This window comes from Cornus florida, unplaced genomic scaffold, assembly GCF_030987335.1.
Source record: "Cornus florida cultivar Cherokee Brave unplaced genomic scaffold, ASM3098733v1 CherokeeBrave_3.0.0_Hap2_Chr06, whole genome shotgun sequence".
Classification (NCBI taxonomy): Eukaryota; Viridiplantae; Streptophyta; class Magnoliopsida; order Cornales; family Cornaceae; genus Cornus; species Cornus florida.
Genome location: NW_026775576.1, coordinates 93495886 through 93513053, shown reverse-complemented (window position 1 = coordinate 93513053; position 17168 = coordinate 93495886). Strand labels below are relative to the sequence as shown.

Below are 17168 nucleotides of genomic sequence, written 5' to 3'. Positions count from 1 at the left end.
GTAACAATATTTTTTTAAGCACTTCTATTGCTAATTTTTCAATAATATCTTTTAATAGAATGTTACCGTATTTGATAATACTAACTTTGTTAAGAAGAAAGTGTAATTGTCTTTATAAAAAATAAAAGGACAAAATTGTCTAATAAAAAAAATTATCTAAAATATCCAATCTCTACCCGAAAGGCCATATTAAAAGCTCAAAATTCTACTTTCATTCAAAAGATTTACTAAGCTAAATTTAATAACTATTAAAAACGTTTTTAATGGTTACCAAGCATATTTAAACGCAATTTTTCAAATTAAAAGCACTTTTAAACAGTAGATAAGCAATCATAAACGGGTTTTAATACTCAATTCATATATACTCATTCACTTTTCCATCTGAGTTCGATGAGAAATAAGTCTACTTTATAACAATAGGCTTCTATGTTGTCTTGTTATAACAATAGACTTATTTCTTTGTTTATATATTAATTTGGTCTTATTTGATTATTCAATTTGAATATATTCAGCGTTTAGAGTTTATCTAATTAAAGTTAGTTTGGGATTGCTGTTGGAATAGAAAAAGCACTTTTATTAATAAAGCTGTTAAAAAATTGCGATAAGTAAAATATATGTGAGTTGTTGTTTGGTGACATATTCTAATAAGTACTTTCCACAATTAAATTATTTTTTCATTTATTAGATAACAATTTTTTTTTTAAACACTTCTATTATTAATTTAAAGATAATATCATTCACTATGATGTTTCAATATTTGATAATACCAATATTGACGAGTAACCTTTAAATTCTGTTCTAATGAAAAGAGATCCATAAGACACCATAAGCATTACATTTTCAAGTGAACACAAGGCTGTGAGACGTGAGCTCATGTAAATCGGCTCCATGGACGCCCTAGCTGAAGTTATCCTTCTATCAATGTGTGTGGTGCAGGAATTAACTATAGAAATAGCTATACATGATTGTTTAAGTAGAATTGAAATGAGTTACTTATCATCCTAGAGTAAATCGAAAATCTGAACTCAAATTGTAATTGAACAACTTCAAATTAAAAATGAGAGGCAGAATACGTTGTACAACAGTAGTTACCGAAAATGAAAAAGAAACATGACATAGGGCTTGCGAGTTGCAAGCTTAAGTTACATAATTTGATAGACGGATAAAATCTAGATTTAATATATATATATATATATCAGTCAGGTGGAGCTTCCTAACACGTCAGATGTTTTAGCTCGCCAAACCCTTCTTTTGCCTGCTCCAATCCTTCACGCAACAGCTTTTCCCCATCATCAGCCTTTTGGCGGACAAAAGATTCAAACCATCTTGAAGCCATTCTCTATTTTATTAAGTTCTTTTAGGCATTCCCCAGATCTGTCCTCATCTTTCTCATCCTTAAATAACGTTTTGCGGATGTCCTCATTCTGAAATTCATCTTGCCTGCTTGGCTTGATCCCTACAGAGAATGAATGAGAAATAAAGAATATTCAGAAATGGCACTTGAAAAATTCATGGGTACATGCTTCTTGCAATCAAAGCAATTCCAAGGCCTTAATAGTTACTTGTATGGTTATGAAACTGCATGGGTCAAAAAATATATATATCTAATGCATATATATATGGAAGCAATCCAAGAACGTTCAATGATTAATTTTGTTAAATAACTCTCACAGACACATATCTTGCTCATATATATGGAGATGGACTTGAACCATCAACCTTGTATTTCTCCATCTTCAATCTATTTTGGAAGGTAAGGAAGTGGTATCTAAGGTCATATATAATTAGTAGTCTATAAATTGGCCAAGTGCCGAATATATAACCACAAAATAACATCTACATTGTACGTTTTACCGGAGCAGAAAATATTTAACAGATGGTACTTGTTGGGATGGTTTTGAATTTTTAATTTTTGATCAATTTTAACTCTTTTTTTCATAATTCTAGGACCTTTAATAGGATTTTAGAACTCATTTTCCTTATTTTATTTAGACTTTGTCAGTATTGAAAATTTGAAACTCCTTTTTAGCCCTGTGGCATGTAGAAAAATATAGAGTAAATTATACTAATGTCCATGAGATTAGAGCAAATTACGTATGAGATAGAGCATTTGACTATTATTATTTTGATATTCTCTAAAATGTGAAATGTCATTTTATACCTTTATTTAATTTAATAATAGTTTAATAAATAAAATAATTGTCAAACCAAAAGAGTCTATCACCTTTTTTTTCCCCCTTTTGGTAAACACGTTATTAGCATACCTTTTTTTTTTTTTTTCATTTATACTTTTATCTAATTTAATAATAGTTTAATAAATAAAATAATTGTCAAACCAAAAGAGTCTATTACCTTTTTTTTCCCCTTTTAGTAAACACTTTATTAGCATACCTTTTTTTAAAAAAAAACAAAAAACAAAACAAAACCTAATCAACCCTTAAAAAGAAACCTAATCAAATGTCATTAACAAAAAATATATATATATGTAAAATTTAATAATAAAAAATTGGTATAAAATTAAGATTTTATATTTCAATGGCATTTTATGGTATTTTTGTCATTTCATGTCAAAATATAAGGTTATTGAAGTCTTTTAACACAAGGAAATGACAATTTAGTTATTTTAAAAAAATTATTAACAACAAGGGGTGTCGTTGAGTACACGTGTCAAATCTCAAGGGAGATCAAAATAATAAAGGTCAAACGCTTTACTTTATGTAATTTGTGCAAACCTCATGCGACATCAGTATAATTTACCTAAACATTGACCGGTATATCATAATTGGACCAAATACAACATTATATATTAATATGAATAATATATATTTTATTATACTCTAATAGTAAAATAAAAAATGTTATTTTATTATTTAATTATTTTTCAAATATAATCAAGCTGTATATAAATTATTAATTATTTTTTAAAATTATACTCAAATAGTAAATAAAATTTAAAAATATATATTTTATTGTACTCTAATAGTAAAATAGAAATATTATTTTATTATTTTTCAATTATACTCAAATAGTATTAAAATTAAAAAATTATTTTATTATAATTGAATGATAAAATTAAAAATGTTATTTTATTAATTTTCAATTATTCTTGAATAGTAAATAAAAGAGTCAAAATTTCAAAAAACAAAATTATCAAACATATTTCTCTTTTCTTTTTTCAAAAATTCAATACCAAATTGTTTTGGTTTTGACACCAACAAGCATGTCACCTAACGGTACAAAGCTTCTACTTCCCAAAAGTAGGTCAGGGGATTAAACCTCAGTAGAGGCAGTGTGTGTGAGTCCCAGCTAGGAAAAAATATATATATATATATATATATATATATATATATATGTGTGTGTGTATATATTATTTTGGTTTTGATAGAAATGACAAAACAATTTTTTAAAACTAGCCATTTTCATAAAAATAAAAACACAACAAAAAAATGAAAATCAGAATTTACCAAACAGACCCTTAATTAAACTGAATGCATTAAATTTGTAAAAACAGTTGAGCGGATGCAAAGGGTTACATATATCATCATCATAAAAATGGAAGGGGGCTAAACAATAAGCAGAGCATGTCAACAATATAGAAACCAAGAGCTGGACAAACCCCAAGCAAATACAGATATGTTCCTATAACACCACTAATTCTAGAAAGACAATATTATTTTATATAACATATGTTGATCTAGATCCATTAGACAGATTGGCAAGAACAAATTAAGGCATATATATGTAGTCACCACATTATTACTGCCAAACTTAAACATTTTTTATAAGAACATAGGGCCGGCCCTAGCCTAAGGCAATCGCCTAGGGCCTCAGAATTTAAGGGGCCTCCAAATTTATAGGCCCATGTATTTGTAACCAAATGCAGCAAATCTTTTAAGGGGCCTCAAAATTTATAGGCCCATGAATGTTGGGCCACAAAAAAAAGAAAAAAAAAATTATAACCAAATGCAGCATATCAGACCTCAAGAATGATAGGCCACCAAAAAAAAAAAAATTATAACCAAATGCAGCAAAAAGGGGCCTCAAAAAAAAAAAAAAAAAAAAAAAAAAAAAAAAAAAAAAAAAAAGACTCAATAGAAGCTTACTCCCTCTCTCTCAAACTCTCTCTCTCTCTCTCTACTCTGCAAGATTGCAACAATCAGAAGCTTTTTTTCCTCAAAAATCAAAAGTTCAAAACTCAGTTCCTTTGGCTCTCGTTCTCTATTCTACTGTCCTCTCTCTCTCTAGACTCTCTTCGCAATCATTATCATCTCTTATTCAGTTATTGTTCACTGTAAGTTTTCTACTTCTAACTCTAAATTCTAATTCAAGTCTTTAAGACTTCAAGTAGTTATTTTGATGAACTTAAATCTTAAACCAAAAAATTATAAAGAAGTCACATCTGTAATTCAGCCTTCAGGGAGTAAATATATTAAAGATCCTGGAAATGGTATAAAGAAGTCACATCTGCATTTCTAGAGGAAAAGAAAATAAAAATTAAGAAGTTAAATGTAAAACCAAAAAATTATTTTGATGAACTTAAATCTTAAACCAAAAAATTATTTTGATGAACTTAAATCTATAATTCTATATCAATTGTTCTTATGGAATTATTGTTTGACAAATGAATTTGTTGTAATACAGGAGTTCCAATCCAGATTCCAGCAATTCTTCACTTGAAGACATATCATTTAGATATCTCATGAGGTATTTTTGTTTTTCTATAAATGATATTATTGCATATTGAGCCATTGAGATCGAGGTAATCTATATTTTCTTTCAGAAAAATATGTTTTTTTAAAGTTTAATTTTATGTTAATTGTGTTTCCTGTTATTTAGATTTCTAAGTTTGCAAGATTTTTGACAATTATGTCTATAAGAAAATTTAAATCTAGGTATGAAAAAAAAAAAAAAAAAATTGATTCAGTCTCAAAATGGCGCTATTCATAAGTTTTTTAGGAACGATGCATAAACTAAGAGTTTAGTTGAAGATTTGGTGAATGAAGAACATAGGAATGAAGAAAATTTTAATGAATATGAAGTTTTGCCTATGAGGATCCCAAAGACGGCGTGGGCCAGATCTAACCCACATGATGAAGAATGGGCCAGGCAAACGACATGAGCCCAAATCAAGTTGTCATGAGGCAAGCCCAATGCCGAAGAGTGAAGATAAGGGCCTGAATGACGAATGGATCGATGGATACAAAAGCCTCGATGATGGGCCTAATGGAGAAAGTTAGTTAGGGATCTTCTAGAACATTGTAAATAATCTATAAATAGGTGAAAAATGAAGGAAAAAGGGGATCGAAAATTTTGAAGTGTAATGAAACTCTGTTAATTTAGAGAGAGAAAATTTTTTGCATCTTCAATGGCGCCGTCCGTGGGAAATGATGAGAATTCATTGATGATTTACTCAGATTGATTTGATCTAGTGGTATAGCGCTTGAAGACGAAGCCTGATCGTTGAAGGCAGAATTAAGATCTGTGAAATTGTGATAGGAGAAATTGGCGTTCGAGCTACGCAGTTCTGATTTGTGCTTGTTTTAAAAAGTTGTGCGGTCAAGAGTCGCTGAAATTGCTGAATTTGGCAAGTTCGTCACCGGAGCAATTCAGATCTGGTTAATCACGATCAGAATTCAGCTGCACTAGAATCCAGATCTAGAGCGTTAGCATTGGCAAAACTGAGATCTGAACAGAAATTTGCGGTTGATTACTTTGCTACGATCCGGAATGATGATCGGAGAAGAGAGTTCGAATCCAGTGGAGAATAACCAGCAGATGAAGCTTGATGAACTGATGAACATGATCGAGGCACTGAGAAAAGAAAATGCAGAGTTGAGAATTGGAATGGAACATCAAGAGGTTTCGGTTGCGCCGCGACCCTCTCCGGTGGGTGAAAGAGGCGTGCGACCTGATGACGCACATCAAGGTGAGCAAGAAGGAGATCACCACGTCAATCTCCACCACGAGGAGGTTAGGATGGAGAATTTACCGCCAAACGCTCGTCGAGCTGAGGATCGAGAAGGATTTGTACATCTCGATCCTCATCGTGAGCATATCAGGTGGGATGAAAACACAGCTTTCAATCCGTATCAGGAAAGGCACAATCACGAACAGGATATGGAGTTTGATTGTCACAAGATTAACTCGCCATGGTTCACTGAGGAAAGGTCATTCGATCCACCTTATCAGCCTTCAATGGCCACATATGATTATAGGAGTTCGGAAAGAAGATCTACAGATCAAAGAGTTGTCACAAGGTTTGAAAGATAAAATGAGGCCCTCTATTCGGCAGCACGGACGGTTGATTCACCGTTCACTGACGAGATCCTGAATGCTCCAGGCCCGAGGAAGTTTTCCATACTTGTTTTCATTCTGTTCGATGGAACGACCGATCCGATTGATCATGTCTATCACATTCAGTTGAAAATGGCACTGAACACAGAGAATGATCCTTTGATGTGCAAATGTTTTCCTACAAGCTTAGCTGGACTGGCACTCAACTGGTTTAAGAACCTGCCGAGGGGCTCAGTGGACAGCTTCCGTAGCTTGTGTGATCAGTTCATAAGCCAATACTATGGGAATAAGTGCCTGGCAAAAGATATCTCCAGCTTGTTCACCATGAAACAGCATGACGATGAGCGTCTCTAAGCTTTTCTTACCAGGTTTAACCTAACCAAGAGCATGGTGATAGAGTGCTATCCTTCCATAGCAGTTCAGGCGTTCAAGTTAGCTATGACCTGAGGGACACCGTTCCATACCAGTCTAGTGGTAAACACGCCGAAGACAATGGGCGAGCTGAATGAAAGAGCTGATGGTTTCGTACGTCTGGAAGATGAAGAAGCAGCTAATGCTAGGAAGACATCTATCATCTCCATGAAAGAGAAGTCCAAAGCGAAAATACGGTAGAAGCAAGTTCCTACGCAACGTCAGACCTCCTAGAAGACAGAGAAGAGGCCCAGGGAGGATGACCTGATTACTCCACTCAAAGTTACACTGGCAAGGCTATACCAAGAGAACAAAGATAAGTTTCGCCCTCCCTTTCCAATTAGACAACCACTTGAGCAGCATGATCAATCCAAACATTGTGCTTTTCATAGTAATTTTGGTCATCAGACTAATGAATGCAGGAACTTAAGGAGACAAGTGGAGATGCTGATCACTAGGGGAAAGTTTGCAGGGTATATTCATGGACCAGCCCAAGAGTAGAATCGACCAATTGAGCAAGTCAAAAGAAATCAAAAGCTGAATCACCAAAACACTCAGCCCATTCGAATTATAAATGCCATTCATGGTCGACTTGAACGAGCCGAAGAGTCTGAAGAGTTGACCCGAACGCGTCTTCGACAAGCACAAATGAAGAGACGAATAGGCAGTGTCAACACTCTGCACCAACAAAGCTCAACAACGCCGATAAGGTTTGATAAGACAAACTTGATGCGAGTCTAGATTCCTCATGAGGATCCTTTGGTTGTCAGTTTGACAGTGGCTGAGTGTTTAGTATGAAGAGTGCTAATTGATCCGGGGAGTAATGCAAATATCATGCCAAGGGTCACCTTTGATAGCCTAGAAATCAATCCAAAGGAGTTGAAGTCTACTAAAAACCCACTGTTGGGGTTTGATGGCAAACGGGTAGAACCGATCGGCACAGTGGAGTTGATGGTACGCGCAGCTGAAAAAAACCTTGTCGAAAGTTTCGTGGTGGTGGAGATCCATCCCTCCTACAATCTGCTGATGGGTAGGGGATGGATCTATAGGGTACAAGGAGTCCCATCGACCCTACATCAGGTGATGAGATGCATAAGTCCAGACGGGAGCAAGGTGATAGATATACGTAGAGATCAGGTCGCAGCAAAAGAGTGTTACTTGGTAACTCTAAAAGCTGCAGGGAAGGGACAAACTCATGCCCGATCTGCTGATGAGCAATAACAATTACAGAAGCCTTCCCTCAGCATGAACGAAGAGGAGGATCTTCCGATGCTGACCGAAGAACCACTGGTTGAAGTTCAAATTGATCATTTAAGCCCAGATCGGACCACGAAGGTAGGTTTCGGGCTTTTTTAGGAAGAAAAAGGTCAATTGGTTGATTTTCTCTCCCAGAACGCCGATGTATTCGCTTGGAGCCATCTCGACATGCCAGGGATTAACGCATCAGTCTCTTGCCATTCTCTTAATGTAGATCCAAACGTCAAGCTAGTGAGGCAGAAGCAAAGAAGGTTCGCCCCGGAGCACAACTAGATCATTTCAGATGAAGTTAATCGATTGCTAGAGGCTGGGTTCATTAGAGAAGTACAGTACCCAGACTGGTTGTCGAATGTGGTTGTAGTGCAAAAGAAGAATGGAAAATGGAGAGTTTGCATTGATTTCACTAATCTAAACAAAGCCTGCCCGAAGGATAGTTTTCCACTTCCAAAGATTGATCAAATGGTGGATGCAACATCCGGGTATAAGCGACTGACCTTTCTGGATGCATATTCAGGCTACAATCAAATCCCAATGGACCCGACGATGAGGAAAAGACCTCTTTTGTCACCGAACGAGGGATCTATTGTTACAAGGTTATGCCGTTCGGACTGAAGAATGCCAGAGCCACGTACCAGAGGTTGGTTAACAAGATTTTTAAGGATAAAATAGGCAGGCCAGTAGAGGGTTACATTGACGACATGGTGATTAAAAGCAAACAGAAGGACCATCACTTAAAACATTTACAGGAGGTGTTCGGCGTGCTGAGAAAGTATGGAATGAGGCTGAATCCAACTAAATGCTTGTTCGGCGTGGGATCTGGGCAATTCCTTGGCCACGTGGTTAACAAGAGAGGAATTGAGGTTATTCTAGCCCAAATGGAAGCGTTGCTAAAAAATGCTGAACTAAGAACTATCAAAGAGATCCAAGCTCTCACCGGACGCATAGTGGCACTGAGTCGTTTCATTTCTAAGTTATCCGACCGTTATAAGCCATTTTTCGATACAATCAGGGGTTATGGAAAACAGTCCTGCGGGGATGAGCAAAGGCAAGCGCTGATCAAGTTGAAAGAATATATGCGGAACCCACCAGTCCTGAACGCCCTAGCGCTAGGCGAAAAGCTTTTCCTGTACCTCGGAGTTTCTAACATTGCAACCAGTGGTGTGCTGATATGATGTGCTAAGGGTAAGCAATTCCCAGTTTTCTATGTAAGCAAAATGTTGACCGAGCCAGAGAGAAGGTATTCGAAGGCCGAACGAGTAATCCTATATTTGGTAAACGTAAAAAGGAAGCTCAGGCATTACTTTGAGTCTCATCTTATAGTCGTCTTGACCACGTTTCCTATAAGGGTGATCTTGCATAAGCCCGATTTGTCCGGACGAATGACGAAGTGAGCAATAGAACTTAGTTTTTTCGACATAGCTTATGAACCCCGAACGGTTATTAAAGGGCAAACTGTGGCTGATTTCTTACTGGAATGTGATGTAGATGAGCCGGATGAATGCCTTAAAGAATCTTCATGGAAGCTCTTCGTTGATGGCTCTTTAAATCAGATAGGGGCAGGAATCGAGATCAAGTTACAAACACCAGAAGGCACTACGGTGAGCCAAACGATCAGGCTTGAGTTCAAAGTAACCAACAATGAAGCAGAGTATGAAGCGCTGCTGGCTAGCTTAAGGTTGGCCAAGAAGCTAAGGGTCAAAAGTTTAGTTGCCTTCAGTGATTCGCAGTTGATAATTCGGTAAGTGACTGGAGAGTATGGAACAAATGATGAAACAATGGAGGCATATCGTTCTGCCGTTATGCAAGAAATTATAGGCTTCGATCAGATCAGGTTTATTCAATTGCCGAGGGAACATAATAAAGATGCCGATCGGTTGGCTTGTAGTGCGTCAAGTTCAGGTGAAACACTAGTAAGGGTAATTCTAATTGGGGTACTACGCCAGCCATCTATCCTTGAGGAACCGTTCAGTTCGGATCCCTGGCAGGTGAACGTTATACCATATGAACCGAGCTGAATAGATCCAATTATTACGTATTTACAGGATGGTGTTTTGCCCGAACAGAGGGATGAAGCAAAAAGGATCAGATCGAATGCCGCAAAGTATGCCATAGTGCACAACAAACTTTACAGGAGGTCTTATTTAGGACCATATTTAAAATGTGTAGCCCCTGCAGAAGCTTAGCAGATACTGTCGACTATCCATGAAGGGGTTTATGGCAATCATTCAGGAGGAAGGTCTCTAGCACACAAGGTGACGACACATGGTTATTTTTGGCCGAATATGGCACGAGATGCTGAGGACTTTTCGCGAAGGTGCGATAAGTGTCAAAGGTTCGGACCACTGATCCACCAACCACCAGAAGATTTGCACGTAATGGCAAAACCATGGCCTTTCGCGTAATGGGGGATGGATGTGGTTGGCCCATTACCGACCGCCAGATCGCAAAACAAGTACGTTCTACTTACAACAGACTACTTTACCAAATGGGTGGAGGCAAAACCGTACCCCAGTGTGACTCAGACTCATGTGAGACGCTTCATTTGGAATAATATCATTTGTCGATTTGGTGTGCTGAGGGCGATCGTCATAGATAATGGAACTAACCTTGATAGCAAACAGGTGACGGAGTTGCTGAACGAATATGGAATTAATCAAAATTTAGCAGCGGTCAGCCACCCACAGACGAATGGTTAGGCTGAAATCACAAACAGAACGATTTTTGTTTGTATAAAGAAGAAGCTTGAAGAAGAGAAAGGGAAGTGGTTGGATGAACTCCCGAACGTCCTGTGAGCGTATAAAACGACTCCAAGATGACCGACTGGGGAAAGCCCATTATCCATGGCATATGGTATTGAGGCAGTAATACCGGTAGAACACCAAGTTCCTACCATTCGGAGTTTAGCATTGAATCAGGAGCAGAATGATCATATGCTGAAATTCAACCTCAACTTACTTAAAAAGAAGAGGAGTGCTACAGCAATATGGCTCGCATCATATCAACAAATGCTCATGAACAGTCACAACAGAAATGTGAGGCATAGGGGTTTTGCACCTGGTGATTTGGTTCTGAAAAAAAAGTCGGTATTATTAAGAAAATGGTGTCACCATGGGAAGGTCCGTATAAAGTTGTAGAGGTTATTGGAAATGGGGTATATGTCTTAGAAACCATGGCTGGAAGGCTGGTAAACAAGCCTTGGAATGCCATTTCTTTAAAAAGGTATTATCAATAAAAATTAAGTTTCAGTTTAACTAATGTCTACCTTCAATTGTATACTTACAAGAGAGCAAAAATTTTGAAAAATTTATAAAAAAGTAATCGTCTTCCTTTAAACAAGGTGACTGAGTATGAGCAAAGCCAAGTGGCAAGTGGCATTCTAGCCGAGCGCCAGGCACTTAAGCATAGTAAGTGGCAACTGGCACCACGAGCCGAACGCGAAACACTTGCTTAAAAAATAATGAAAAAAAAAGCCAAGTGGCAAGTGGCATTCTAGCCGAGCGCCAGACACTTAAGCATAGTAAGTGGCAACTGGTACCACGAGCCGAATGCCAAACACTTGCTTAAAGAATAATGAAAAAAAAAAAGCCAAGCGGCAAGTGGCATTCTAACCGAGTGCCAGGCACTCAAGCAAAATAAGTGGCAACTGGCACCACAAGCCGAACGCCAAACACTTGCTTAAAAAATAATGAAAAAAAAAAAGAAGCCAAGTGGCAAGTGGCATTCAAGCCGAGCACCAGACACTTAAGCATAGTAAGTGGCAACTAGCACCACGAGCCGAACGCCAAACACTTGCTTTAAAAATAATGAAAAAAAAAAAAAGTGGCAAGTGGCATTCTAGCCGAGCGCCAAGCACTTAAGCATAGTAAGTGGCAACTGGCACCACGAGCCGAACGCCAAACACTTGCTAAAAAATAATAATAATAATAAAAAGCTTGCCGAGCGCCAGACACTTATTAAAAGTAATGAAAAAGACAAGTGGTTGGTGTTATGAGCCGAAGGCCACACACTTATGTTAAACAAAAATTATTATTAAGTACTACTAAGAGATGTAGAGATTCAGATCAAATGTAGTCAAAAAATATCATGTCTTTCATTATAAGCTGAAAGATTACAAAGATATACATAAGACGTCAGCCTCCCCAGGATGGTTAGTATTCCCCTCCCCATCATTGGTAATGGCATCCCTGTGAGGGGGGGAGTCAAGCTGAATCACCACTTCAGTCTGCTGAGTTCCACCTTTATTAGTAGTCACAAGTGGAGCCACAGTAAAGAGAGGAGGTATGTCTAAAGGCTGAACGGGAGGAGGAACAGGGATAACTCTAGATGAGGTAATCCCATCACATTCTTCAAAAATATGTTCGGCAGGAGTGGGGTCTGGATCAACATAGACTCCTGGAGGATCAATTCCCAGCTCCTTGTCAATATCATCCGAGCCTGTGCCTGAAACTGTCTGACCCTCAGCTGAAAGGCGATGGTTAAAACCTTCTCGGTATCCTTCGGCATACCTGAGGGCCCCAGTGCGGGAGAAACGGCTATGTAGAGCCATCATCCCTCCATGGACTCTGCCGATGATTTCGAGCAAGGCATTACACTCATCCAGAGCCCTTTTTTCAAATACCATACGCTCTGCTTATTCATCATGAAGTAGGCGCTGAAGATTGTCTCTTTCAGCTTTTAGCGCTTCACGCTCAGTCTGCCAGACACTCTTCTCAATCAGAAGGGCGTTTTTTTCGTCTTGAAGGGAGTCTGTTTCTTTCTTCAGACCATCCCTTTCCTTCTCAGCCTTTTCCAGCTACGCCATGAGTTCAGCATTTTTGGTGTTAATGATCTTATTCTCTTTGTGACCTACTTCAATGTCTTTAGCAAACTTTTGTACCTTAGAATTGGCAGTCTCAACATATTTTTGCATGGCCATCATGCCAAAGAGAGTTCGTAAAACAATACATGAGTACTAATTAAGCTGAACACATGTTTGGAAGAATTATAATGAAAAGACATTTCAAATGCAATAAAAAGAAGGGAGAAGAATTACCTCCATGGCTGCAAGGGGAAAATGGCTGAAGACCTCCTTCTGAGACAGAGATTTGGCGACTTCAATGTCCTTAGGAGACCATATGTTCTTGTAATAGGCCATGGCTGTCTGACCTTCCTTGAACATGGTTTCGCTCGGCTTCACAACCGAACCGTCAACTCGGACCAATTTTAGGGTCCACGGAGCCTCACCAGAAGAGGAGCTGGCTGCAGTGCCGGACCCGGAAAGAGTAGTTGGCCTAACCTGAGGAGGGATAGGCAAACCTGGCCCGGAGGTACGAATCCTCCTTGTCAGAGGAGCATCATCAGGGCTGCCTTCGCTTTCAGGCTGAGGTTTTTTCCTCGTTCTTTATCTTGGATGGATGCTGGTCGTCGTCCTACCATAAGCTTAAGAGTGTGCATTAAGGCGGGGGCCAAGTTTTACATTTATAAAAGCCACTACTACCTTCACTAAAAATATAGTTAGGGTGAGTAGGGATTGTCCCAAGGGATTGGAGTCGAATTTGGTTGTGGAATCACTATTAGGGTTAGTAGGTCGAGTGATCAAACAAATAGTTATTTGGTTGATTAAACTAGAGAGCAAATTAAACTAAATAATTGAATGTAATAAAGAGTAAGTAAGAGAGAGGGAGAGAGATCTTGGGGTTTAGAGGTCACCACCAAACAATACTTTTCTACACCCTTAACAAGTGACTAATGAGGGAAATGTGTGTTGCAATATTGATGTGTGTGTGTGTTTGGTTGATTCAATTAGCAAGGGTGACCAATTAAGTATATATTATCTAAGCAACAAGTGAAAAGCACAATATATGTAACAATTAAGTATATATTGTCTAAGTAGTATGTGAAAAGCACAATATATCTAGCAAGTCATTAATCCTTTCATTAAGCTCACAAGCTAAATACACCACAAGGTTAGAGACATATGCTACTTGCATTCAAAAGTATGGAACATCAAACAACAAGTATGGATTGTCCTCCTATCTAACAACTATGCCACCACTACACTACAATTAAGTTAATGACTTGAAATTAAACTAAAGGAGAGGCATAATCCATCAAGCAATGAGCATGAACTATCAAGAAAATTACAAGAACATTCCATTAAGCACTATATTTTGATAATCTCTAGATCTATGGTATTAATACACATAGATATGCATAAATAACACAAGAAATAGAGACAAATACATGAACATCTATTCTAGCATACATAGACATATGAATAGAATGAAATGATCAATTGGAAGTATTAAACCACACAAATCATTGAATAAATAAGATTTATATATATAAAAGTGCCAAAACATGTATTATAACATTAATCCCTCAATAATACACAAAATCAAGATGTAGAAAGCATGTTTGGGGCTAACTCTAGCCCCAAGAGGATGTCTAGCCACTCATGGTAGTGCTTCTCCAACCCCAAGGTCAAACTCCATGGAAGAAATCTACTCCTTGGTTGATGAAGAGCTCCCAAGCTTGTGTCTCTAGCCTCCTCCTTCTTTCTTCCTCCCTAAGAATAGCCTCTATTGTGATAGATGGACCCTAAGTATGCTAACTATCTCTTTCAAAAAGTGTATCATATTCTATATATAGGTAGGTCAAGTGACACACAAAATGAGCTGAGGTCATGCACAAAATATTCCCCAATGATTGGATAAGGACAACTTTCAATGAGCTGAAAATTTAACTTTTTCGCACTGGAGGAAGTTCGATCGATCGAGCTTTGGACTTGGATCGATCGAACATAGTTGAGATCTATCGAACTGAAGTTGGATTGATCCTCAATGGCGGTGCCTTTTTGGATAAAAACAAATCTGAGATATTTCAAAGATATTTTTAGGAAAAGGACAAAAGTGGTTGGTAGGGTGGTACAACTAAATAAGATCAATCATTTGGATAAGGACAAGGTAGTTCGATCGATCGAAGAATGATGTTGGATCGATCAAACTTTGAGATCTCTGAAAATGTCATCATGGCTCTAATCTATCTTGAAGTGCTGAGATCGATCATGTTGGATCAATCGAACTTTGATCTGAGATCGATCGAAGATGTTGATTTTCACCTTTTTCTTCCTTTTGCTTCCACTTGGCTCCTTTCTTTGATTCATCCCAGAATTGCTTCATTTCTGCTCTTATTTGGCTGAGTTAGCTTATTTTCGAGATAAGTGCTTGAAAATGGAAATAACACGAAATTAATATAAAACGGTAAAGTAAGATAGATAAAGGTACTAGAATGCCTAAGTTTAAGGGGTTTAAATACGCATTTTTCAGCGCTCATCACACCCCCAAACTTAAATATTGCTAGTCCCTAGCAATGAACTAGAAAGTAAAGGAATGAAACGAACAACTATACAACTATGAACTAGAAAGTAATAAAAGGATAACGCCACTTTCGTAGGGAACACGATTGCACTTAGCATATGCAACAAGCCTTTTAAACCCCTAGGTTACTCCCAGTGGACGAGTGAAGTCTCGTGAGGGTTTCCAGAAATGATACTCATAAACATTAAGCTCATTCTTTCAAAAAAAACATCAATATTGCAAACAAGTATTGAGAGAAAACTACCTCAAGTATGCAATGTTTCAAACATTTCCAAGCAATCTCCCAAAATCTCAACATCAAGCAAGCAAGTATGGTCCTCCACATATCAAGAAAATGATCATGCAAATCAAAATAATTTTAGAATCCTTTTTGAGTGGACCGGCATCAAATATGTTGTTATCTAAACCAACTAAAAAATTAATCACACCCTTACCCTCAAACTAGTACACAAATTTAGTACCGATCATCAAGACAAAAAGTGGACATTTTATTAAAACTTTATTGTTCTAGGTGCGCATATTTTATTTATTTATTTATTATTATTATTATTTAGGATCAAAGATGGAAGCATGGTGCAATGTGTTGATCTATTAAGCTTTCTAGCGATTCATGAGGTCGAGCGTTAGGTCAATGACTCCCAAACCAGACGGCTTTAGGGCACTAGGCGTTCAAATATCCCTACGGACTTACAAGCTCAAATCAACTAGGTTACAAATCAAGACAACCTCCATCTAATCATTTCCTACTTCTCACCTTTTGGGAGAAGTCCTCACTTTTCTTTTCTTTTTTTTTTCTTTTTTTTTCCTTTTTTTTTCGTATTCAATTATTAACCTAGAGTTTGGACCCTCCACCTTTCGGCGCGTGAAGTTCAATGCTTGATGAGTCTAGAATCCCGGCTACTTAGTGAAATTGGGTTGTTATCCACCTTTATCAAAAATGAAAGCTTTCAATGCACTACTAGCCTAATTGGGATATAGCCAATTCAATAATTAACAAAGCATGTACCCCACAAATGAATGCTAGTATGCGCCTGTGCTAGTGTAGAATCTTAGAATGAATCTCAAAATAATTACAAAATCAGGATGATGTGGACCACAAGTGCAAGCAAGATATCAATCTTTCGAAAAATTTACTCTTAAATGGTATCCACAAGGCATACAAGGAGTATTGGACTCTCAAGTCAAACAATTTTTAAATTTTAAGAATATAGTCCTCAAAAGATCAAAATCATCGCTAATATGGACCAATCATAGAAAATCTCTCAAATACACAAGTCATGCTCAAAATTTTGAATTTAAAAGCAAACACTGTAACATACCCCCAAACTTAAACGGCACAATGTCCTCAATGTTCAAAGAGAACAAAAGGAAAGAGTATACCGGTGCAATTAAAGCAAAGAATGGCTGGGACTGAGGTATCCAAAGTGGGTGGCATGGCCCCCCCAAACTTGGGATTAACTGGTCCTGAAATTTGGTACTCGGATAAATTCATCAGATAACAAAAAGGAATAAACAGTGCACAGTGGACATGCAAGTGTAAATGAGATAATGGAATAAAGCAATGAGAGAGGTATAAGGGTGGTCCTGAAAATTATGTAGCATTCTCTCTCACTGTAATCACTATAATGCACCTGATGGAGTCAAACAGATAGATATGAGAACATAATAGATGACATCCATAGCAAAAACATATATAAAGAAAATAAAGTATAGAGTACATCAAAAGAGCAAAGCCGACATATCCGGCTGCAAATAATATACAGTGACAAAAATGAAGTATAAATCATAGAGGTGTAGTATGAAAAGATAGAAAAAACTGGGAATCTCAGGTGGACGAGGCAGGATGGG

At 37.5% G+C, this 17168-nt stretch overlaps 1 protein-coding gene across 1 annotated transcript; it reads left to right on the top strand.

Annotated features, from left to right (window-relative positions):
* The first annotated feature begins 7539 nt into the window (after positions 1-7539).
* LOC132314622 (uncharacterized) lies at positions 7540-7926 on the top strand. The gene has a single exon (XM_059813461.1). It carries the CDS (start codon positions 7540-7542, stop codon positions 7924-7926), a length of 387 nt encoding a protein of 128 aa, XP_059669444.1.
* The last annotated feature ends 9242 nt before the right edge of the window (positions 7927-17168 follow it).

Excerpts from the sequence above, each read along its gene's own strand:
- LOC132314622 (XM_059813461.1), top strand. The coding sequence starts at position 7,540 with ATGCCAAGGGTCACCTTTGATAGCCTAGAAATCAATCCAAAGGAGTTG.